The 26,127-nt window shown below is 38.6% G+C and overlaps 1 protein-coding gene across 11 annotated transcripts in view; it reads right to left on the bottom strand.

The window, feature by feature from the left end:
* The window catches only part of LOC143032905 (uncharacterized), a 211,914-nt gene that overhangs the window by 164,252 nt on the left and 21,535 nt on the right, over positions 1 to 26,127 (bottom strand). For 8 of the 11 annotated variants that reach the window (XR_012967149.1, XM_076198154.1, XM_076198155.1 and 5 more), the window contains one exon: positions 15,161 to 15,227. The exons of 2 other annotated variants lie outside the window; for them this stretch is intronic. Coding sequence is in view for 7 of the 9 variants with exons in the window: in XM_076198154.1 (XP_076054269.1) it covers positions 15,161 to 15,227 (67 nt within the window). In the remaining 2 variants the exon portion in view is untranslated. Of the gene's footprint in view, positions 1 to 15,160; positions 15,228 to 16,356; positions 16,398 to 26,127 lie in introns of those variants that run through there. One more of the 11 variants, XM_076198151.1, reaches the window with a different exon arrangement.

Raw genomic sequence — 26,127 nt, 5'->3', positions numbered from 1 at the left:
CATGAAAGGAGCAACGCTCAATGGGTCCCGTTTCCTATTCTAATTTTCTAATGTACCTAGACTCAAGTTTATGTATGGTTCCAACTTAATCTATATCTTTGATTTCCAATTATCATATTTAGATTTGAACTCATGTATTGTTTGAGCTTGGGCTATATCACCTTCTAAGCTATTCCACATATTTATACATCTATGTGGATAACTTTTTCTTCACATTCTTTCGACATGTAGTCTTTCTTAATTTACTTCCATGACCTCTTAAAGCCCTCCCACTTTAATCAGATCTCTTCTATTAAAGCAATCTATCCCCTTTATTGACTTGAACACTGTAACCATGTCACCCCTTTCTCTTCAATCTTTCAAATTTGGTAGGCCCAGTGCTTTTTGTCTTTCCTCATATAGTTTATCTGCCAGGCTGGGGACCAGTTTGGTTGCTGCCCTTTGTATTCTCTCAATCTTGCTTATATTCTTCATTCTGTGTAGGGACTATACTACTGATGCATATTCCAGTCTTGGATGTATCAGGGTTTTGATGAATTTTTTCATCACCTTTTCATTCATATAATGGAATGCCCATTTAATCTTCTGCAGTAGTCCATATGTCTCTCCCACAATCCTGTTGATATGTGTTAGGTGTTGTCTTTTATCAATACTCCAAGCCTTTCTCCTCTTTTGCTTCTGTAATGTGTTTCTTTCCCGAGGAATAGTTTCAGGATGGCCTTTGCAGCTATTGCCCATTTCCAGTACTTTGTATTTTTTAGTATTGAACTTCATTTCCCATTCTTGGCTCCATGCAAAAATAGTATCCAGATCTTTTTGCAAGTCTACTATCCTCCTCATTTTTCATTTTGGTTGCTGCCTTTTGTATTTTCTCAATCTGGCTTATATCCTTCACTCTGTGATTACTGATATATGATGCAAATTACATGTAAATATATGTATATATGTTTGGCAGTTTGTTTTTTGATATCATGAGCTAACATCTTTACAGTCCACTCAGTGTGGTAGGTGACAAGAAAGGCTCTTGTTCACAGGACACCACTTTGCTGTCAGAATCACAGATTTCAGAGTGAGCAGACGAGACAGGGGCATGGAGAGGAGAAACCTGAATTGGGTGTCAATGTAACAAGGGGGCCTGTGACCAGGATCTAACATATGATGTGCAAGGTAGTTATACTTCCTGTCATTCATCAAGCTGTATACTGACTCCCTGCAACTACTACTGCCCTGATGTTCATGCTATCAATTTACTGCCTAAAGTGAAGTACTTCAAGATAGATATGAGTACAAGAGTTTATGGACAGTGGTGATGTGTACCACACCGAACAATGTACGTGGGAAGATATGCAAAAAGAGTTAGAACTGGAAGGGGAAGTTGTTAAGAGGGGTGTGTTGAAAGAGGAAGAAAAGTGTGGCATAAAAGAACAGGTTTGTGAGCATTAGGAAGCAGTAGATATAGAAAATGAGAGGATTGGAAGTGAAAAAGTCATTTTGGAGAAAATGAGGTCGAAATGGGAAATGGAGCAGCAGCTGGAGAGAGAGAAGAATGACCTAGAAAACAAAATGAATGAAAGAAAGAATTGGAACAGAGGTGGAGATGAAAAAAATAAAAAGTGAGAGTATGCTGAGGCAACACACTCACTGGACAATAGAGTGGGTTTGATGTCTCAGTATAGTGATGAAGAAGCAGCAACTTTCTTCTTCCAGTTCAAGGGATTGGCAGAGATAATGAAATGGCCAGAGGAAGATTGGGCATTACTCGTACAAACTAAAATATGGGGAAAGGCAAGAGAAGCCTATGTGGGACTTACAGTAGAGGAATGTACAGATTATAAAATTGTCAAAGAGACTGTTACAGACTAGTTAAGTGGATCCAGAGGTCTATTGACAAAGGTTCCAAGCTGTGAAAAGACAGGCTAATTTCACTTGAAGATGGCTTGTGAATGCTTATTGATGTTTGAAAGATGGTTAAGTTCAGAGGTAGTAGAAACTATAGATTAACTTAAGCAGCTCATGATGATGGAACACTTTATGAATAAGATCCATGCTAGGGTCAAATATGAATTGTTTAGAAGCAATGTAAAAACCAATTGCGGAGGCTGGACACAAGGCTGATCAGTTGGAAGTAGTGTACAAGTAGGGCAGACCAGATACAAGTAAAACCAGGGTTAACCCCTTCCATGTAATGACACCTATGTAGGCATCATGAGGTGTGAGTGGGATATGAGGATGCTGGCATTGGTATTTTGATTATATTTATTTTGTAGTTGTAGCTGAGTGACTTCCATATTCTGTGAACTGGCTTGATCATATTTTTTGTGTTTATTAATATTCAGAGTGAATGAGAATGATTACAGCTGTAACTTTATATTCTATAACGCGAATATTGTGATGAATCATCGTACATCAGGTAGCTCATGCTGTCTGCAAGAATTTGACTAGTAATGAAGAGGTTAATGATAACTGGAGTAAGGGTCATGACAGAACTAAGATGTATAACATTCACGATTCGGAGAAGTTTAGTAATTAAAACTTTAAATAATCATTTAATTTCAAGTAAATTGATGGGAGACCAGTCACAGTATCCTACTTCCACAACTGGAAATGATCATGCAGGGCAAAGAACCCAGATAGGATGTAACAAATATGGAAAAATAGGACACTTGGACACTTGACCAAAGAGTGTAAAAATAATGATAATAGAAATATGCAATGTTACAGTTGTGGTAAAATGGGGCACAGAAGAGAACAATGTCAATATAAAATTTAAAGAAGCAGGTTTGTCTATGTGAGAGAGTAGGAAATGTGAAAAATTGCATGTGGATATGCTTTCCACGAAGATATGTTCAGCAGCAGAAGAGTTCCGACCATTAATTACCAGGGGTAAGGTAAAAATTGATGGGAATTATGAGATGGAAATTGGATTTTTTCCATGACAAGGGGGCAAACTTGAGCCTTGTATTAGAGGAAACTTTGAAGTGGGGTAAAGAGACATTCACAGGAGACAATGTCAATGTTAGGGGTTTGGGATTTACACTCATGGTCCCAGTGCACACAGTCTAGCTTGACAGTGATTTTGTCAAAGGTGAAGTGAAAGTAGGAGTGTGTGAAAGACTGCCAGTCTCAGGAGTGGTTATATTATTAGGGAATGACATTGTAGATGATAAAGTAGTTCTTAACACTAAATTTGTGAAGAATCCTATTCTTAACAGTGAAAATGGAGATGACATTAAAACATGAGCTGAAAATGAAGTTGTTGAGGATGTACATCTTTCCTGCATAATACATACATACATATACCAAGGGCTTTTTGCCCCTTACAAGGTAGCCAAAGTCAAAAGGCATACATCCACTCACACCTATTTCAAACACCCCCACTACTCCACTCTCATTCACCACCCCTCCCTCCCTTTTTTCTTGGCTACTCCTAGATGATGGGTAATCCCTGCATCTCACCCATTGCCCTGGATCAGAAGTAATGCAGGAAGACACAGTACATTCACAGCAAGGCCGCTTCATTTAATTAATAACCCCCCTCTCTGTCCCCTCATGCAGAACAAGAGAAGACGGGAAGAAATTACACCTGCATAATAACTGGAGCAAAAGCTGAAACAATGAATGAATGTAGAGATATGAATAATGAAGTGAATATAAGCTTGGGTTCATGGTATGAGCAAATGAAGTCTAATGAAATGAAAGAAAAGGAAGAATGTGAGGTTGAGCTTGGACCTGATTCTATTATTAATAAGGAAGAGCTGATGAATGAGCAAATGAGGGATGCAACTTTGAAGCATTTATGGAGAGAAACAGAGGAGGAAGTTATTGATCATGACTATACTGGCTATTATATACAAAATAGATTTTTTATGAGAAACTGGATGTATACAAGTGTTTTAAAATATCTATAATTTACCAATAGCTTTAATAGTGATATTATACATTATCATATTACTATAAGTAATATTCAACCCAATAATATTACACAAGCTCGTCATCTTGATGTTCATTCACGATGTGGTTGTGTGTATGTGAGATTCTCCCTACATACACAGAATGGGGAGGATTTTTGACTCGGAGTGAATTGACATAGTTTTTCTTTAAGTTTAGATATTGGTTGGTTGATTATTCTCATTCTTTCTGTATGGGAAGAGAACTGGATCATTTCATGCTAACCATTTAATCTTAAAGACTGCCTTTCGACCCCATAGTAATTTACTGACCCCTTCCGACCCCCTAGCAATCTACTGACCCCTTTTAACCCCTTGGGTGGTTTCATCGACCCGTAGCAATCTACCAACCCCCTTTCGACCCCTTGGATGGTCTCATCGTCCCCTGGGGGTCGATATCGACGACTTTGGGAACCCCTGAATTATAGTCAAAGGCCACTTTCATTTATCTTACTAAGTTGTAGGTTTCTCCAACTATTTTGTTTACACGTTTGTCTGGTGTCATGTCATTTCAAATGATTACTCCTAGGTCTCTTTCAGAGTTTACTTTTGTAACTTCTTTTGTTCCAATTTTGTATTGACTGGATATTCTATTTTTGCTTTTTCCAAATTCCATTATACTACATTTTTTAATGTTGAAATTCACTTCGTTCTTTTTACTCCAATTCCAGACTTTGTCCAGAGCTCTCTGAAAGGATTTGCAATCTTCTTCATTACTCACTCTCTTCAATAGTTTTGCTTCATCTGCAAAGAGGTTTATATAGCATTCAATTCCTTCATCCACGTCATTTATATATGTAGCAGACATTATCGGAGCCAACACAGAGCCTTGGGTTACTACACTTATCATGTTCACCCATTTTGAGTTCTTTTCTTTAAGTATCACTCATTTTTCTTCCTTTCAAGAAGTTTTACATCCATTCTAATAATTGTCCTTGTATTCCACCTATTTAAATTTTTCTTAGTAGTTTTTTGTGTGGTACTTTGTCAACAGCCTTTTGTAGGTCCAGGAAGGCACAATCTGCCAAGCCATCTCTTTCTTGTATTATGTCTAACAATCTTGAGTAAAAGCATATTAAGTTTGTAGTACATGATCTTCCACTTCTAAATCCAAATTGGTTGGGGTTTAATATTTTCTTCTCTTCCAAGTGTTTAGTCCATTTATTTTATATAACTCTTTCGCATATTTTTACAATTGTGCTTGTAAGGGATACCGGTCAATAATTTGTTGGATTTTCTTTATTTCATACACAAACATGGATGGTGTGATTTTTGGAATAAATAAACTAAATGACTATTTGTTAATACAGAAACCAGACATATGGGAATTGTGGAGACAAAATTGAAAGGTCCTATATCATCAAGTATGGTGGGACAAGGTCTATACAACCATTGGGCAAAAAGTAGAATAAACAGGGGGGAGGAATCATGTTATTGATTAGACAGGGCTTAAATGTGATAATGATAATAGAATGAAAGGATAATATGGAAATGATCATGATTAAAGTTGAAAATAGTATTATGAAAAGTAGAACATTTATAGTAGTATATGTGCCCCCAAAAATACAGGCTTGGTCTGACAGCAATAATTCCAAATTACTGGAAGACACAAAAAATGAATTATCTGAGTTACTGATAGATGGAGGAAAAATAGTAATTATGGGTGACTTTAACGCAAAGGAAATAAATTGGGAAGAAATGACAATACAAAGTGGAGAGGAACTTAGGGGCAACATTCTACTGGATTTGACCATTGATTATACATTGACTCAATGGGTCAAGGAAAGTATTAGATATAGAAACAATGAAGAACCATCGAGACTAGACTTGATATTCATATCTGAGCCTGAAATCATGTACAAAATTACAAGACACCAGTTGGGAAGAGTGACCACATACTAAGAATTCAAAGTTCAAAAACAAAAAAATGTGAGAAGAAATGAGAAACATAGAGAAGGAAGATCAATGTACAACAAAATGGACTTTGTAAAACTTAGAAAATTTGTTCAAAATGCTAACAGAGAAAAATTTTCAAATGGAGAAACAAAGATGGAAGAAAAGTGGATCATATTTAAAGAATAACTGGTGAAAAATGTAGTAACACATTACAAAGGATTACAAAGGCGGAGCATGCCGACAGGAGACCTTTTGATCCATATCTAGGTCAGATGCGAAAAAAAATCATACTAATAATAAAACAATATATAAAAACTATAATAATGTAAATAACAAATAAAATACATAAATAAATGCATAGGTATAGTTAAATAATAAACAAACAGGTAAATAGTAAATAATAATAAATTGACATATAACTAATAATAAATGAAAATCAGACAGACAAATGATGACAAAACAAAAGCAAATAATATAAGATAAATTATAATCATTACAGCGTCTTACTTAGGTATTTATCTAAATGATTCTTAAAGCTTCGAACTGAACTACATTGCACTACCTGTGCAGGAAGTTTATTCCATTCATTTACTACACGGTTGGCAAAGTTGTTTCTACCTACTTCCAAATTGAATCTATTTCCGGATAGTTTGAGACCATTGTTTCTTGTCTGATTCTCATTCAATGTGAAAATTTTGTCACTTTTGATGTTGTCAATTCCCTTTAAAATCTTAAAGACCTGTATCAAGTCACCTCTGAGTCTACGCTTTTTTAGGGAAAACAGATTCATGTGTTTTAGTCGATTTTCGTATGATTTATTTTTGATATTTGGAATCAGTTTTGTGGCTCGCCGTTGTACTTTTTCCAGTCTGTCAATGTCTTTAATGAGATTCGGTGACCATACAGAAACAGCATATTCCAAATGTGGACGAACTAACGATTTATATAGCTTGTTAATGAGTGATGGACTTTTGAAAACAAAAGATCGCGCAATCAGTCCCAGAATCTTATTTGCTTTCTCAGAGGCTGAAATACACTGCTTGGATGATTTGAGGTCATTACTGATAATTACGCCGAGATCTTTTTCACTATCCACTTTTGTTAACGAATTACCAAATAACTTGTAATCGTACTTACTGTTATTTTTACCTATGTGCATTACCTTGCATTTACTTGTGTTAAATTTCATTAGCCACTTTTCAGACCATTGCTGTAATTGATCTAAATCTTCTTGAATATCTAATTGGTTTGAGTGATCATTTGCCACTCCGCACAGTTTTGTATCATCAGCAAATTTGGAAACAGTAGATTTTAGTCCATGGTCTATATCATTTATATATACTATGAATAGAAGTGGTCCAAGAACGGAACCCTGAGGAACTCCACTTGCAACACTCTTCCATCCAGAAGTATTTCCATTTAAAACAACTCTCTGTTTTCGACCATTCAACCAATTACTAGTCCAACCTAATAGGCTACCACTTATTCCATGCAAAGCTAATTTAGTAAGTAGTCTTTCGTGTGGGACGGTATCAAAAGCTTTTGCAAAGTCTAGATATATTAAATCTATATTGTTTCTTTTGTCATAATTCGAGATAACTGTGTTGTAGAATTCGAGTAAGTTAGTCACGCAAGAACGTTTCTGTCTGAAACCATGCTGGCTATCATTTATCAAACGGTTACTTTCTAAATGATGTTCGATAGCATCTCTGATGATAGTTTCCATTATTTTTCCTACGATTGAAGTCAAACTTATAGGCCTATAGTTATTTGGTTTCTTTTTGTCACCTTTTTTTAATATGGGAGTAACGTTAGCTAGCTTCCATTCTCTTGGGACATCTCCGGATATGATGGATTTCTTGAAAATATATTCTAATGGAACAACAATCTCATTTTTTATTTCCTTTAAGATTCTTGGATGCCAACCGTCAGGCCCTGGTGTTTTATTAACTTTGAGTTTGTCTATACACCTTTTAATTTTTTCTTTTGTTATATTTACCGTAAATCACCGTAAATCACAACTAACACCACAGTCGGACGAAAGAAAGAGTTGCGTAAGCAAAACTATACAATTCAATTTCTAACTACAATCCTGAAGAGGATTGCAGTTAGCAATCGAAATATATAGTTTCGCTTACGCAACTTTCTTTCGTCCGACTGTGGTGTTAGTTGTGATATTTAAAGAAATATACAAGGAGAGAACAGATAAATATGTACCCAAGAAGAAACAGAAAAGGGTTTACATAAAGTGTTGGGACAACAAAAAAGGGTAGTGCTGCTAAAATAGAAGAGACCAAGCCTGGAAAAGATGGGAAAAAGACAAAATAGGACCCAATGGCAAACATACATCAAACTGAGAAATGAATATGTAGAGAGGAAAAAACTGAGAAATGAATATGTAGAGAGGAAAAAAGAAACTACAAAAAAGAAATAATAGACAAATGCAAAGACCAACCTAAACTATTTTACAGATATGTAAATGATAAATTAAAAGACAAACATACATTTACACATATACCAAAGGCTTTTTTCCCCTTACATGGGGGGTAGCCAAAAAGAAAAAGGCATAGAAACCACTCCCACCCATTCCATCCCCTACATATTCGACTCCCCTCCACCCTCCTCCTTCCCTCCCTCTCGTCTTGGCACCTCCTGGAGGACGGGTCATCCCTGCATCCTGTCCACTGCCCTGGGTCAGAAGCAGTGCTGCGAGACACAGCACATCCACAGCAAGGACACTTCATTAATTCGTCGACCCCTCCTCTAGGTCCCCCCGTGCAGAAAAGGAGAAGGCGGGGAGAGATCCCCTTGGGCTGCATCAAATTATTTTTCTCATACATACTTCCTCACTCTCTCCATTTCTAATCCTAACACAAGCTCTACTACTCTCATAAAATCTCTTAACTGCTCTTTACAGCTTTCCTCCTATCCCATATATCTGCAGTACCTCCCACAGTGCCTTCCTGTCTACCCTCTCATAAGCCTTTTCCAAATCCATAAAAGCACAAAAAACATCCTTACCTTTCCCTATAGCTTTCTCACATATCTGTCTTACCACAAAAATCTGATCTACACAACCCCTACCTGTCCTAAAACCACACTGTTCCTCACCAATTACTCCCTCTGTTCCTCTCATTCAAGACCCTCCCATAAGCCTTCCCAACTACACCCAACAGGCTGATCCCTCTGAAACTACTACACTCGCACTTGTCCTCCTTTCCCTTGTAAAGCAGAACGATACAGGCACTCCTCTAGTCCTCCAGCACTCTACCCTCTCTTAATCAAACATTAAATAACCTCAGCGGCCAGTCTACCATAACTGTACTTCCTTTCTTCAGACATTCTGCATGGCATTCATCTAACCCAGGTGTCTTACCTGCTCTCATCATCTTAACAACTACTTTCACTTCATCCTTCCCTATTTCTCCTCCATTTTCCTCACTCATCACTCTCATTTTCTTAGCGCTTCCCACTGCAACTACCTTTCCCTCCCTATCCTCCTTCACATTTAGCAACTCCCTAAAATACTCTCCCCACCTTCCTCTCACTGCCTTCTCTTCCATTATCATCTCTACATCTGCACCTTTTACTTTTCCTTCTCTACTTGATTCACCTCCTCTTCCTCTTTTAATTTCTTTCAAAAACATCTTTTTATTACTTTCAAAATTTTGTCATAATCTTACCCCATTTCACATCTGCTCTCCACTTTGCTTCCTTTATCTTATGCTTAACTTCCTTCCCCTTTACTTTGTACCTCTCATACGATTCCCTTGTCCTAATCTATAGCCTATCTATGAAAGCCTGCTTCTTCTCTTCTACACCTTTCTTTGCTTCCTCATCCCACCACTCACTACCCTTCCTTCTAATTCCTCCCACCCTCCTTGTTCCACACACCATCCTTGCACACCTTAAGACTCCCTTTTTGAACCATCCCCATTCCTCCTCCACTCCTAGTTCTACCCTATCCTTCACTACCTCCCACTCCTCTCTCAGCTTCTTCTTATACTCATTCTCCTTTTCTTTCTCATTTAAGCAGTTCATCCACAGCAAGGCCACTACATTAAATCGGCGACCCCACTCTCTGTCCCCCCACCATGCAGAAAAGGAGAAGATGGGGAGAAATTCCTTCAGGCTGTGTCAAATTTTTGTCACGCATATTACCTCACCCCACATCCCCACCCATTCCACCTCATGCATCGCAACATTATTCATATACAACCATTCTCCATTCAACCCTGTCTTCTGTCCTCTCCTGTCCTTCCTCAACAGACATTCCCCTCTTCTCCAAAGCCCCTTTTACCCCATCCATCCATCTCATCCTAGGTTGCCCCCTCATGTTCACTCCCTCCACTTCTGCTTTCCACACCTCTTTTACTAGTCTTTCTTCACTCATTCTTTCCATGTGTCCAAACCATCCCAACACTCTTTCATCCACCCTATCTCCAAACTCCATTACCACCCCCATTCTCCTCACCTCCTCATTTCTCACTCTATCCAGCCTAGTAACCCCAATCATACTTCTCAGGCACCTCACCTCAAACACATTCAAAATCCTTCTCTCTTCCTCTCTTATGTTCCATGTTTCTGCCCCATACAGTGCTGTTATCACAATCACTCATTCATACAATCTCCTCTTAGCATCCATTCCCAAATGTCTATTTCTCATTACACTTTTTTTATCCACCAAGGCACTTACTCGCTTCTCTCAATCTACATTCTACCTCCACCCCCACTCCTCCCTTTCCTGCCACATTTACACCCAAGTATCTAAAACTTTACATTTCCTCCAGTCTCTCTCCCTTAATACTAACTTCCAGTCTGCTGCCACTTTCACCCCTTGTACATCTCATAACCTTACTTTTACCCACATTTATCTTCAACTTCCTTCTATCACGCACTTTCCCAAACTGTCACTAACTTCCTCAATCCTTCCCCTGATCCTGCTACAAGCACAGTGTCGTCTGCAAACAAGAGCAGGCTTATCTCTCACTTTTCTCCATTTTCTTTAACCATCTCCAATGCCTGACCTGCCACTCTTGCATTTACCTCTTGCACCACCCCATCCATGTATAAGTTGAACAGCTAGGGTGACATAACACATCCCTGACGAAGTTCCTCCTTTACCTCGAACCACTCATTCTCTCCATTTCTAATCCTGACACAGGCTCTAATACTCTTGTAAAAACTCTTGACAGCTCCTAAAAGCTTTCCTCCTATCCCATATATCTGCAATACCTCCCACAGTGCCTTCCTGTCTACCCTGTCATAAGCCTTTTCCAGATCCATAAAAGCCCAAAAAACATCCTTACCTTTCCCTATAGCTTTCTCACATATCTGTCTTACCACAAAAATCTGATCTACACAACCTCTACCTGTCCAAAAACCATTGTTCCTCACCAATTACTCCCTCTGTTCTTCTCCTAATCCTCTCAATCAAGATCCTCCCATAAGCCTTCCCAACTACACTTAAGCTAATCCCTATGAAACAACTACACTCACACTTGTCCCCTTTTCCCTTGTAAAGTGGAAGTATACAGGCACTCCTCTAGTCCTCCAGCATTCTACCCTCTCTTAATCAATCATCAAATAGCCTCACCAGCCAGTCCACCATCACTGTACCTCCTTTTTTAAGATATTCTGCATGACATCCATCAACACCAGGTGTCTTACCTGCTCTCATCATCTTAACAACTGCCATCACTTCATCCTTCCTTATTTCTCCTCCATTTTCCTCACCTCTCATTTTCTTAGCACTTCCTACTGCAACTACCTTTTCATCCCTATCCTCCTTCACATTTAGCAACTCCCTAAAATACTCTGCCCACCTTCCTCTCACTGCCTTCTCTTCCATTATCATCTCTCCATCTGCATCTTTTACTTTTTCCTCTACTTGATTTGCCTCCTCTTCCTCTCTTAATTTCTTCACAAAACATCTTTTTATTACTTTCAAAATTTTCTATCATACTCTTACCCCATTTCACATCTGCTCTCATCCTTGCCTCCTTTATCTTATGCTTTACTTCTCCTCTTTTCTTTGTACCTCTCATACGACTCCCTTGTCCTATTTTGTAATCAATCTTTGAATGCTCGCTTCTTCTCTTCTACAACCTTCTTTGTTTCCTCATCCCACCACTCACTACCCTTCCTTCTATTTCCTCCTGTCCTTCTTGTTCCACACACTATCTTTGCACACCTTGTGACTCCCTCCTTGAACCATCCACATTCCTCCCCCACTCCTGGTTCTACTCTATCCTTCACTCCCACTCCAAGCTTCTTTTTGTACTCCTTCTCCTTTAAGCAGCTCACTCTAAGCACCTCCCTACCTTTTGTCCTTTTCCTTTCTCTCCATCTATCCTCCACTCTCAACTTACCTTCCACCAGAAAATTATCTGATATTCCCCCACTCTCTCACCTTAGAACATATACATCCTTTACTCTTCCTATTATACTCCCATCTACCACTACATAGTCCATTAATGCTCTAACTACCACCCTTCCATCCACCACCCTCTCCCATGTGTAATTATGCTTGACTTTCTTCCTAGACACTGTATTTGCTATCATCAACTCTCTAGACACAGCTCCACCATCAACTCTTCACTATGATTCTTTCCTGGAATTCCACATTTCCCAACCACTCCATCTATTGGTTCATTTCCTACCCTAGCATTAAGGTCTCCCAATACTACTACATTGACGTTGATGAGTTAAACACCATATGAGGACGGAGCCTCTATTTGTATGATGTTTCACTTATTACAGCTTTTTCAAGTATGACGGTCCTCCTTAATCCCTCTATGCACTCATTTATATCTATCCAAAAAGCTTCCCTTTCTTCTACACTCTTCTCACTACCAGGCCCATATGCACTTACAAAAACCCACATCTCCTTTCCCAGTTTCACCTTCATCCACATTAACCTTGAAGAAACCTCCTTCCACTCCACATGTTTACCTATCTTTTCACTTACTATAGCCACCACTTCTCTACCTCACCCTTTCTTCACTCCTGAGAACCTCCCAACTACACTCCCAAATTCACACTTGCCCTTCCCTCTCAACTTAGTTTCACTCAAAGTCAACACATCCATCTTTCTTCTCACAAACATTCTACCTATCACTTCCCTTTTACTCTCATCTGTACCACATCCACGCACATTATAAGACCCAAACCTTAGGGTGCTGGTTGGAAAACTCCTAAACCCTCTTATGCCTTTATTTTCTTTAGGAATATCCCCTGTGGGGCTACAGGGAGAAGGATGCCTAGTCCCAATCCCCGTCCCATTTTTCTCACCTCTTACGATCCAAGTGGAAATACTTGGTGGCAGCATTCTTTTCCCCCACCACATGGTAGGTGAAACAAGGAAATGAATATTCAGAGAAATGGTACACGACAGCAACAATGGGTTGGGGGACAGCATAACGGAGGGACAGTAGCAGTATAATAAAAGTATCATCATTTTTCTGTGAACATAGTTCTCCTCTATCACAGACAAAATGATTTGTGGCTCTGGTCCGTAGGGACACCTCATATAGACCCTAAAGTATCAACTGCATGCTACTTTGCCACAACAACACAATGTGACATGCAGCCAATACCCAAGATCTGAGGCTAGGTGGGATAAATTGGGGAAGAGATGAGCATTGCTCCTTTCCTGTATACTACAATTAGGTGAACACACCAGAAGTAAACTACTCAACATTTATGACCTGTACAACATATATCCCCTAAAACTAACATATATGGACCTAGACTTCAAGCACAGTTTGAATAAAGAAAATGGTTGATGACCCCAATCACTGGCAAGTTTGGGACAAAGGAACTGCCTGTGAAAGAGAGAACATGGCAGTTTTTACCAATCAGTCCCACAAAAATGTAAGTTATGTTAAAATATATAACTATATAACTAAATAATCAAATAAATAGCCATAGTGGTAGTAGCAGTAACTTAACATTTACTACATTCCTAAATGCTAGGTGGAAGATTAAATCACTCTGAAAAAATAATAACATAATGGTACCAATCTTGTAGATTAATTACACCTTCAGCATCTGCCCTCTACCTGGATTATTACTGACTGCACAAGTCTTATGCAGTTAATAATTTTTTTTTTTTTTTTTTTTTTTTGCAATATGCCTATATGCCAGAGTAATACAACATTCTATGACTGGTGACTAACCTTCACTTACAATATGAATGCTGACCACCCAGGATCTACTATCCCTCTATTTTGCTACTCTCCTTTACCACCACCTTTATGACTCCACCTCCCCAAAGACAGAATTGCTGGTTATCAATGACAAAAATAATAACAATTATAATAATCATAGAAATAAATATATATATATATATATATATATATATATATATATATATATATATATATATATATATTCAGCATAAATCATACACCACATTCATAAATGAAAGGACTTGTGTGGCACATGCCGACAAATATTCCATTTTTTATATATAGTAATAAACACATGCACCATCACGTGTCTCTTTATTTCCATATCTCGGGTAAGCACTTGGCAAAGGAAATTTAAATTGTTCACTATCTACTGACTCACCCATCCCAGCTTATGTTAGAATACAATATTTTTTTTCTTCATATTTTCAATATATAAAATTTTTCAATTTAATGCTTTCAATCACTTGGGGAGAGAAAGAGGGACAGAGAGATAGAGACAGGAGATATATTGAGAGAGAGACAAGAGAGAGAGAATAAGAGATGAGAGAAGAAAGAGAGAATCCAGGGCCATGTATAGTCATGTGTTGTGTTGCAGTGTGGTTCAGTTAACACGGGGTCAAAACATTATCAACAAGGTTGAGCTACAACTTATATATTGATATAAAAGGCACATTTCACATTCAAACTATGCTACAAATCAGGATAAACCTAACACTTAGAGTAATAAAACATGAACACATACAACTAATAACATCTTATCACTTGAACAAAATAAATAAGTGCAAAGTTGTCCATAGAGAATGACTGAATAAGAAATATAATGTCAACAAAAAAACAGGGTAACTATCATGAAAACAGAAAAAGCCTCTAGGAATGTATGGGTCTGTGTACTTTCCAATAATACCCAATAATGGCAGTTCTTTATACAAAGGACCTCACTATACTGTACTTTCCATTCAATGACCACCTTCTTTACCACCTATTACTGTATAACCAAGTTCCTTACTTCTCCATCCGCTGTGGGTGCCTCTGACTTTAGGGCATACCACGAAGGCCTATATTCAGAGAGAAATAAAAACAGGGCCCTCAGGTTCCTGCCACTACCAGTCCTGGCTCCCTTACCTTCCTTGGTGGTGAATGTGATCACTTCCTGCCCATTCACCTCACAGATGATGTCTCCTGGTGCCAACTGAGGAGAGGACAAATGGTCAGTGGCTATGGATCTCTATTCACTCCTATCAGCATCATATTTTCTTTTATCAATCTCATTCTGACATAAAATAAAATTGCAAACCAATCAAAACAGAAGAAACCCATCTAGAGGCCATTAGAAACAAGCACTCAATTGTTCTTCAGCATTTCTATTAAAAAAGAAATATAACCAAACAAGGAATGGAGGAATGCTCTTGAAGCTCCTTCCAATGTTGGACTTACATTCCTCTAATTATTTTCTATTTTCTGGTTCACCTACATGGAAAAAAAACTGTGATCATGCATTTCACTATACATTTCTTTGAACAGGCATATTTCAACTAAAATAGAAATAATCTCTACATGCTGAAAATAAACTACAATTAAAATAATGATATATTAATGTAACTATCTCCATTAAATTTATCTCCCTTTCATTTTTGGCTTTAAGAAAAGAAAGTGTTACTGGACTGCAAATAATGTTAATTTTCAATAACAAAACAGCACTAAAGCAAATCAATAATGCCTATAAACTGAGTTCAAAATTACTTTCTAACCAAGTCATTGAGATCCATAACCACAAAAATGGTCAAGCACAGATAGCCCTACAGACAGCTTTCAATATCTGAAATTTCAACTTGTTAAAGCAATTCTCAGATTTCTGACAATGATTAACAAGTTGAAATCATAACAATGGAGAGGTATTACTTGAACCTATATCACTGCTGAACCTGACCATTTAATCATTGCCCACATTTATATAAATTTCAAATAACACAAGACATGTCTATTACACCACAATTTTCCTCAACAGTGTCTTATAATTTTCAATATGCAAAGAACTGAAGAACCTTGCCCCATTCCTATACTGTACTATATCTTGTCATCTATATATCATTTATGTGAAGACAAACTACAAGCATGAAGCTGCAAAATAAAAAGCATATACACCATATTCTCTAGAAATGCATGAAATACCACACTAAAATTAAAGGAAATACTAGAAACTATGGTGTGAAATCAGGCATTCTGCAAGCAATACAAAATTTAGAAATGGGTACAAAGGTAAGAGAAACAAAGGCAGACCATAGGAAAATAAAACAGCATGGTATGCATAATGGGAATACCTTGTAGCACTGGATGGGACTCTTTGAACCAGGCCCTCATGCATCCAGCGCAACACAACACTAGAGGAGAGGAATAAGAGGAAGAAAAGTGTCAGTCCAGGCACTAAGACATGCATGACTTGCTTATCAGTTATTATTTAAGTAAGCAATCAGATAGCTCTGTTGCAAAAACTAAATACCTTGAGCTAAATAAATCTTAAAAGCTGATGAAAAGCCACAACAGAGGACTGAAATGTAATCATTTACATTATGTCATTTGTTTTCAGTACATTCTGACAAGATAAAACTTCAGAATAAAAATACCATTCCATTACCACTTCTATCTTATTTACAAACATGTTCAACAACCATTAACCTCTTCGAAACAATGATGCATATGTAGGTGTCATGAGGTGCGAGTGGATTTGCAAAGATGCCAGCATTGGTGTCTTGATTATATTTATTTTGTAGTTGTAGCTGAGAGACCCCCAAATTCTTTGAACTGGTTTGATCATGTTTTCTGTGTTTATTATTACTCAGTGAAAGAGAACAAGTAATACAGCAGTAACTTTATATTTTATAATGCAAGTAGCGAACTGCATCATACATGCGGTATCCAATGCTGCATGCAAGAATTTGACTCATATTGAAGAGGTTAAACTCACGACAGTGGAAAATATATTTCAACCTAAGCAAGCACTATACTTCCTTCATTCTACACTTCTAGCAAATAGATATACTAAAAAATAGAAAGATCAATCCTTAAAGTTTCCTATTCTAAATCTAACACAATACACTGGTACCAAGTATTGGAGAGGGAAGGAGAGAAAAAAAAAAAAAAAAAAAAAAAAAAAAGAGATAACTATCATTCAACTATGCAACTTTGCATTCCTCTATCCTTAAATATTAGAAATGAGAATATCTATAGAAAATTTAAATTAATATTTAGATATTTAAGTTCCATGGAGTTTCTCTTCCAATTTGTATGTCTCCTAAGTTCTGTATCAAAACAACACATAATGTCACCTAGTTCTTAATAATGTCTTAAGTTTTATTCCATTCATATGGAAACCCCCCAAACTAGTGTCCTATCCTTTATATCAACTTAAATTGTGCATTGCATCACAATTATATCCAACAACATTTATCCATCTGACAATATACATTTATATATACATTATATATACAGTACTTTGAATATGTCTTAAATAGACAAAAACGTTCAGTAATCCGATCTTTGATTTCCTCGTGGTTTTAGCAAAATATCTTTATTCACGTGTTTTATGTGATTACTTTTGCATATATATATATATATATATATATATATATATGTATATATATATATGTATATTTATATATATATACATACATATACCAAAGGTTTTTTTCCTTCTTATAAGGGAGGTAGCCAAAAAAAAACAAAGGCATAAAACAACTCCCACCCATTCCATCCCCATCACACTCCACTCTCCTCCACCCTCTTCCTTCCCTCTTATCTTGGCACCTCCTGGATGACAGGTCATCCCTGCACCTCGCCCACTGCCCTGGGTCTGAAGCAGTGTCACAAGACATAGCACATCCACAGCAAGGCCACTTCATTAAACCGGTGACCCCCCCCCCTCTCTGTCCCCTCATGCAAAAAAGGAGATGGGGGAGAAGTCCCTTCATGCTGTGTCAAATTATTTCTCATACATACTCCCTCACCCCCCAACCCCCACCCATTCCACCTCACCTCATGCATCACATCATCCTGCACTCACAAAATTGTCATATGAGGAGAGATTGGCTAAACTAGATTTACCAGCTCTGGAGCAAAGAAGAGAGAGAAGGGACCTACTGACCATCTACAGAATCATGAAAGGCACAGAAATACTTGATAGAGAGGACTTGTTAAACTGGGACAGGAGAAGCACAAGAGGACATGGAAAGAAAATAAAAAAAATATAGCTACAGAAGAGATCTGAAGAAAAACAGTTTTCCACATAGAGTGGTAGACACTTGGAACAAACTGGATAAGGAAATAGTGTACGCAAAAACCATTCCATACGGTGCCGCATACGTAGGCGGCATGAGGAGCAAGTGGATACGCGAGGCTGCCATATCGGCATCTTGATTATATTTATTGTAGTTGCCCCTGCGTAATAACATACTCTCTAAACTGTCTTCATCACATTTTCTATGGTTATCAAAATTCACGGGTGAAAGAGAGAACGATCGATATAAGCGGTGACTATATTTTATGATGCGAGTATTATTACGACGCATCGTACGTCTGGCAGCTGATGCTGCCCGCGAGATTTTGGCCAGTACTGAAGAGGTTAAAAGCAAACTAGACACTGCGAGATACAAAGGCGGGACACCACTAGCGTAGCTCCCCTTCCCGCAAAATACAACTAGCTAAAACTAGGTAAATACAACCATTCTCCAGTCACCACTATCTTTTGTCCTTTCCCGTCCTTCCTCAACAGACATTCCCCTCTTCCCCCAAGCCCCTTTACCCCATCCATCCATCTCATCCTAGGTCGCCCCCTCATGTTCACTCCTTCCACCTCTGCCTTCCACACCTCTTTTACTAATCTTTCTTCATTCATTCTTTCCATGTGTCCAAACCATCCCAATACTCTTTCATCCACCCAATCTCCCAACTCCCTTTCTACCCTCATTCTCCTCCTCACCTCCTCATTTCTCACTCTATCCAGCCTAGTAACCCCTATCATACTTCTCAGACACCTCATCTGTTAACCTCTTCACTCCGGGGCACATCGCACGTCTGGCAGCATTAGCTGCCCGACGTGCGATGTTGTGTCATAATAATCGCATGATAGAAAATAAAGTCAGTGCTCAATCGTTCATTCTCTTTCACCCATGTATTTTGATAACCATAGAAAATTGATGAAGCCAGTTTAGAGAGAATGGAAATTACGTAGGTACGACTACAATAAATAAAATCGAGATGCCGATGTCGGCATCATCGAGTACCCACTTGCTCCTCATGCCACCTACGTAGGCGTCACCGTATGGAAGTGGTTAAGATCTATGAAAGTGGCTTTCGACTACATGGACGAAGAGATGGTTAAGAAATTAATTGTTGCATTGATAAGACCAAAACTAGAATATGCTATATCATTGTGGGCACCAAGGACAAAGAAGAACACAAAGAAATTAGAAAGAATCCAGAGAGCGGCGACCAAGATGGCACCTACACTATCAAATTTGACTTATGAACAAAGATTGGAGAAATTACAACTGATAACACTAGAGCAGAGAAGGGAGAGAGGCGATTTGTTGACCATCTTTAAATTAATGAAGGGAATGGAAGTTCTTGATAGACATGACCTATTAAAATGGGACAAAAGAGAAACAAGAGGACATGCAAAGAAACTAAAGAAAGACAGTTACAGAAGAGATCTGAAAAAGAACAGTTTCCCACACAGGATAATTGACGTCTGGAACAAATTGAACAATGAAACAGTTAATGCCAGAAATATACACAAATTCAAAAGCAAACTAGATGTAGTAGAGAGATACAAAAACGGGTCAACACGAGCATAGCTCCAGTCCCGTAAAATACAACTAGGTAAATACATTAAAACTCCTTCTCTCTTCCTCTCCTATGTTCCATGTTTCTGCCCCATACAGTGCTGTCGGCACAACGACTTCTTCATACGATCTCCTCTTAGCATCCATTCCCAAATGTCTATTTCCCATTACACCTTTTAATCCACCAAGGCATTTACTCGCTTCTCTCAATCTACATTCTACCTCCACCTCCACTCCTCCCTTTCCTGCCACATTCGCACCCAAGTATCTAAAACTATACACTTCCTCCAGTCTCTCTCCTTTAACCACTTCCATACAGTGACGCCTACGTAGGCATCATGAGGAGCAAGTGGGTACGCAATGATGCCGACGTCGGCATCTTGATTATATTTATTGTAGTCGTACCTGCGTGACCCTCATTCTCTCTAAACTGGCTTCATCATATTTTCTATGGTTATCAAAATTCAGGGGTGAAAGAGAACGAGCGATTGAGCAGTGACTTTATTTTCTATAATGCGATTATGACACAACATCGAACGTCGGGCAGCTAATGCTGCCAGATGTGCGATGTGCCCCAGAGTGAAGAGGTTAATACTCACTTCAAGTCTGCTGCCACTTTCTCCCCTTGTACATCTAATCACCTTACTTTTACCCACATTTATCTTCAACTTTCTTCTTTCACACACTTTCTCAAACTCTGTCACTAACTGCCTCAATCCCTCCTCTCATCCTGCTACAAGCCCAGTGTCATCCACAAACAACAGCTGGCTTATCTCCCACTTCTCTCCATTTTCTATCTTCAATCCCTGACCCACCACCCTTGCATTTACCTCTCACACCACCCCATCCATGTGTAAATTGAACAGCCAGGATGACATAACACATCCCTGACAAAGTCCCACCTTTACCTCGAACCACTCATTCTCTCCATTTCTAATCCTGACACAGGTTCTAATACTCTTGTAAAAACTCTTGACAGCTCCTACAAGCTTTCCTATCCCATATATCTGCAATACCTCCCACTGTGCCTTCCCGTCTACCCTGTCATAAGCCTTTTCTAAATCCATAAAAGCCCAAAAAACATCCTTACCTTTTCCTATAACTTTCTCACATATCTGTCTTACTACAAAAATCTGATCTATGCAACCTCTACCTGCCCTAAACCCACACTATTCCTCACCAATTACTCCCTCTGTTCCTCTCTTAATCCTCTCAATCAAGACCCTCCCATAAGCCTTCCCAACTACACTTAAGCTAATCCCTCTGAAACTACTACACTCACACTTGTCCCCTTTTCCCTTGTAAAGCGGAACGATACAGGCACTCCTCTAGTCCTCCGGCACTATACCCTCTCCTAAGCAAACATTAAATATCCTCACCAGCCAGTCCACCATCACTGTACCTCCTTTTTTAAGATATTCTGCAGGACATCCATGCAGACTAGGTGCCTTACCTGCTCTCATCATCTTAACAACTGCCTTCACTTCATCCTTCCTTATTTCTCCTCCATTTTCCTCACTCATCACTCTCATTTTCTTAGCACTTCCCACTGCAACTACCTTTCCCTCCAAATCCTCCTTCACATTTAACAACTCCCCAATATACTCTGCCCAACTTCCTCTTACTGCCTTTTCTTCCACTATCATCTCTCCATCTGCACTTTTTACCTTTTCTTCTCTACTTGATTCGCCTCCTCTGCCTCTTAATTTCTTTCCAAAACATCTTTTTATTACTTTCTAAATTTTCACATCTGCTCTCATCTTTGCCTCCTTTATCTTATGCTTTACTTCTTTTTTCTTTGTACCTCTCATATGATTCCCTTGTCCTATTTTATAACCACTCTGTGAAAGCATGCTTCTTCTCTTCTACCTTCTTTGCTTCCTCATCCCACCACTCACTACCCTTCCTTCTATTTCCTCCCATCCTCCTTATTCCACACACCATCTTTGCACACCTTGTGACTCCCTCCTTGAACCATCCCCATTCCTCCACTCCTAGTTCTACTCTATCCTTCACTCCCTCCCACTCATCTCTTCAGCTTCTTGTACTCCTTCTCCTTTTCTTTCTCATTTAAGCAGTTCACTCTAAGCACCTCCCTACCTTTTGTCCTTTTCCTCTTTTTCCATCTATCCTCCACTTTCAACTTACCTTCCACTACAAAAATTATCTGATATTCCCCCACTCTCTCACCTTAGAACATATACATCCTTTACTCTTCCTATTATACTCCTATCTACCACTACATAGTCCATTAATACTCTATCTACCACCCTTCCATCCACCACCCTTTCCCATGTGTGCTTATGCTCAATTTTCTTCCTAAACACTGTATTTGCTATCATCAACTCTCTAGACACATCTCCACCATCAACTCTCCACTATGATTCTTTCCGGGAACTCCACATTTCCCAATCACTCCGTTTATTGGTTCATTTCCTACCTAGCTTTAAGGTCTCCCAAAACTACTACATTGATATTTCTCTCTAATCCCTCTATGCACTCATTTAAATCTATCCAAAAAGCCTCCCTTTCTTCTACACTCTGCTCACTACCAGGCCCATATGCACTTACAAAAACCCACATCTCCTTTCCCAGTTTCACCTTCATCCACATTAACCACTTCCATACGGTGACGCCTACATAGGCGGCATGAGGAGCAAGTGGGTACGCGATGATGCCGACGTCGGCATCTTGATTATATTTATTGTAGTCGTACCTACGTAACCTCCATTCTCTCTAAACTGGCTTCATCATATTTCCTATGGTTATCAAAATTCACGGGTAAAAGAGAACGAACGATTGAGCACTGACTTTATCTTTTATAATGCGATTATTATGACGCAACATCGCATGTCGGGCAGCTAATGCTGCCAGACGTGCGATGTGCCCCGGAGTGAAGAGTTTAACCTTGAAGAAACCTCCTTCCACTCCACATGTTTACCTATCTTTTCACTTACTAGTATAGCCACCCCTTCTCTCCCTTGCCCTCTCTTCACTCCTGAGAACCTTCCAATTACCGTATTTTCCGGCGTATAGTGCGCGACTTTTTTCCGTTGGAAGGGCCTAAAAATGGGGGGTGCGCGTTATCCGGTGGTGCGCATTATCTACGGCCTACGATAAAAATTCTGCGGCTGTGTGTGTAATTTTTTTCACAACAACGTGACGATGATGGCCGTCACAAAGTCAGGACGGCACACTACTCCGTGACGTTCCGTGAGAATAAGAAGAACAGCCATGGTGACATGAAAGAATACGCCAGCATGGGCTACCGTATATAAATATTTGGTATAGGTAGGTATCTATCGAATCTTATTTTTCATGTTTAAATAGACCTAAACACCATGAAACATGATCAATATTCATGATATTTGCCCATGTTCACAGCATCTTAGTTTGAATTTTTATGTTGGCTTTGTTGCTTCACTTTAGGTATGGTAAAAATTCCGTTGCGGCCGTTCATAAACTCGTGTCAAACACCTGACTACAACACCCTCTTTCGGGAGTTATATTAACTAAACGTCACCTCGATGAGAGACTGTCCTATTTCACCACTGTCATTGCAGGTTCAAAGCTACAACGAAACATTCGTAGTTTCAGTATTAGATAAAAAATGGTAAAGACGAATTATTTCCTCAAGATATAAAATGAACATTTTCTGTAAAAATCCCGAAATTTTTCTGTATATTTTACTTACAATAAACTTTTTTTTAGATCATATTTCCTACAAACTATTTAAGCTACAAAGTAATAAGGGACCAACGCACAACATGAGTCATATACCGGTACATGTAGTTCCGACTTTTTCTTAGTTGTGTCCTGATTGATGCCTAAACTGATACTTAATTTAGTGACAAATCAACAGATTTCCCAGCGGTGGCTCTAGCCAATGAAAAATACTTCTCCATGTAACCTCGTTCACATGATATAAATACAGAGGTAAAACTGCGTTATAGACAAATGCGATCGGGCATGCGCGTTATACGTCGGTGCACGCTATCTGTGTACTGAGATAACGGAGTGCATGGGTGCGCATTATAACCCGATGCGCATTTTAAGCCGGAAAATATGGTATACTCCCAAACTCATACTCACCCCTCCCTCTCAACTTAGTTTCACTCAAAGCCAACACATACATCTTTCTTCTCACAAACATTCTACCTATCTCTTCCCTTTTACTCTCATCTGTACCACACCCACGCACATTAAAAGACCCAAACCTTAGGGTACTGGTTGGAAAACTAGACCCTCTTATGCCTTTACCTTTTTTTTTTTTTGCAATGTCCCCCCATGGGGCTACAGGGAGAAGGATACCTAGTCCTAGTCCCCGTCCCGTTTTTCTCACCTCTTACGATTCAAGTGGGAAGGCTTGGTGGCAGCATTCTATACCCAACCACAGGGTAGGCGAAAAAAGGAAATGAATATTCAGAGAAATGGTACAGGACAGTAACAAAGGGTTGGTGGGACAGTCGCAGTATAATAAAAGTGTCATCATTTCTGTGAACTGAGTCCTCCTCTATCAGAGACAAGATGATGTGTGGCTCTGGTCTGTAGGGGCGCCCCATATAGACCCTAAAGTATCAACTGCATGCTACTTTGTCACAATAGCATGCAGCCAATATACAATTGGAACTATGGGGGTAAAGAAAGTGGGATCTGAAAAAGACCTGGAAGTAATTATCTCAAATACTTGTCCTCTGATAAATAAACAAAATTGTCAAAGAATCCTATAACTTACTAAGATCAATAAAAGTGGTGTTTGCCTATTTGGATGAAGAAATTATTAAAAAAAAAAAAAAAGTAGTCTTAGTGATATTATGGTCACCCAGTACCAAAAAGAATATAAAGAAAACTGAAAGAATCCAAAGAGCAACCACGAAAATGGCCCCAGCACTTTCAAATTTGTCATATGAAGAGAGACTAGCTAAATTGAAGTTACAAACTTTGAAATGAAGAGAGAGAGGTAACCTACAGACCATTTATAGAATCATGAAAGGCACGGTAATACTTGACAGAGAGGACTTACTCCATTGGGACAAGAGAAACACAAGAAGACATGGAAAGAAACTCAAAAAGGATATTTATAGAAGCGATCTAAAGAAAAAATGTTTTCCACACAGAGTGGATACTTAGAACAAGCTAGACAAAACAATAGTGTGTGCAAAAACCATACACGAATTTAAGAGCAAACTAGACACTGCGAGATACAAAGGCAGGACATCATGAGCATAGCTCCCCTTTCCATAAGATACAACTAGGGTCCTAGGAGTAATCATCACCAAAGACATGTCGCCAGATAAACATATCAATAAAAGTTGGAGAAACATACAATTTGTTGAGATCAATAAAGATGACCTTTAAATACCTTGATAAGGAAATTATTAAAAAAAATATTACATGGAAGAGACAAAAGTGGAAGAGAAATGGAATATCTTGATGGATAATTACAATGAAGGGGTAAATAGGCATGTACCAAGACAGAAACAAGAGTGTACATTAAGTGCTGGTTCAACAAAAGATGCAGTGAGGCAAAAGACAGAAGGGACAGAGCTTGGAAAAGGTGGAGAGCAAAAAACGGAAAATGGCAAGTTTATAAACTATAGAAATGAGTATGTTAAAGTGAGAACATAGGAAAAAAGGAACCATGAAAAGGATATTATAGATAAATGTAAGGAGCAACCCAAGCTATTCTATCAATACGTGAATGGTAAACTTAAAAACAAACAGGAAAGGGTGAAACTATGCCAAGGGAATATAGAATATACAGAAGAATTAGAAATGGCCAAAGTCATGAATAATCACTTCAAATCTGTCTTTCAATAGAGAGAAAGCACAATATTGGGATGAAGGTAATGAAAGGTGATCTCCCCCCCCATGAGCGAGATAACAATAACACAAAAAGAAATATTGGAACACCTATCAAACCTTGACATCAGGAAATCACATGGCCCGGATGGAATTGCAAATTGGATTCTAAAAGAATGCAAAGAAGAACTAACGGACAAAATACATAACATAATAAATTGCTCACTCAAAGAAGGAAAAATACCAAAAGACTGGAAAAATGCTAACATTGTACCAATATATAAAGGAGGAAACAAAGAACCAACTAACTATAGGCCAGTCTCACTAACAAGCACTATAGCCAAAATCTGTGAGAAAATTATCAAGAATAGACGGGTAAAACACCCGGAAGACAACAATATAATAAAACCAAGACAATTTGGGTTCAGACAAGGAAGATCATGTACCACA

Source organism: Oratosquilla oratoria, chromosome 14, assembly GCF_046742065.1.
Source record: "Oratosquilla oratoria isolate Oo_2021 chromosome 14, ASM4674206v1, whole genome shotgun sequence".
NCBI classification, from domain to species: Eukaryota; Metazoa; Arthropoda; class Malacostraca; order Stomatopoda; family Squillidae; genus Oratosquilla; species Oratosquilla oratoria.
Note: the sequence above shows the minus strand (reverse complement) of the source record. Positions and strands in the feature narration are given on the sequence as shown.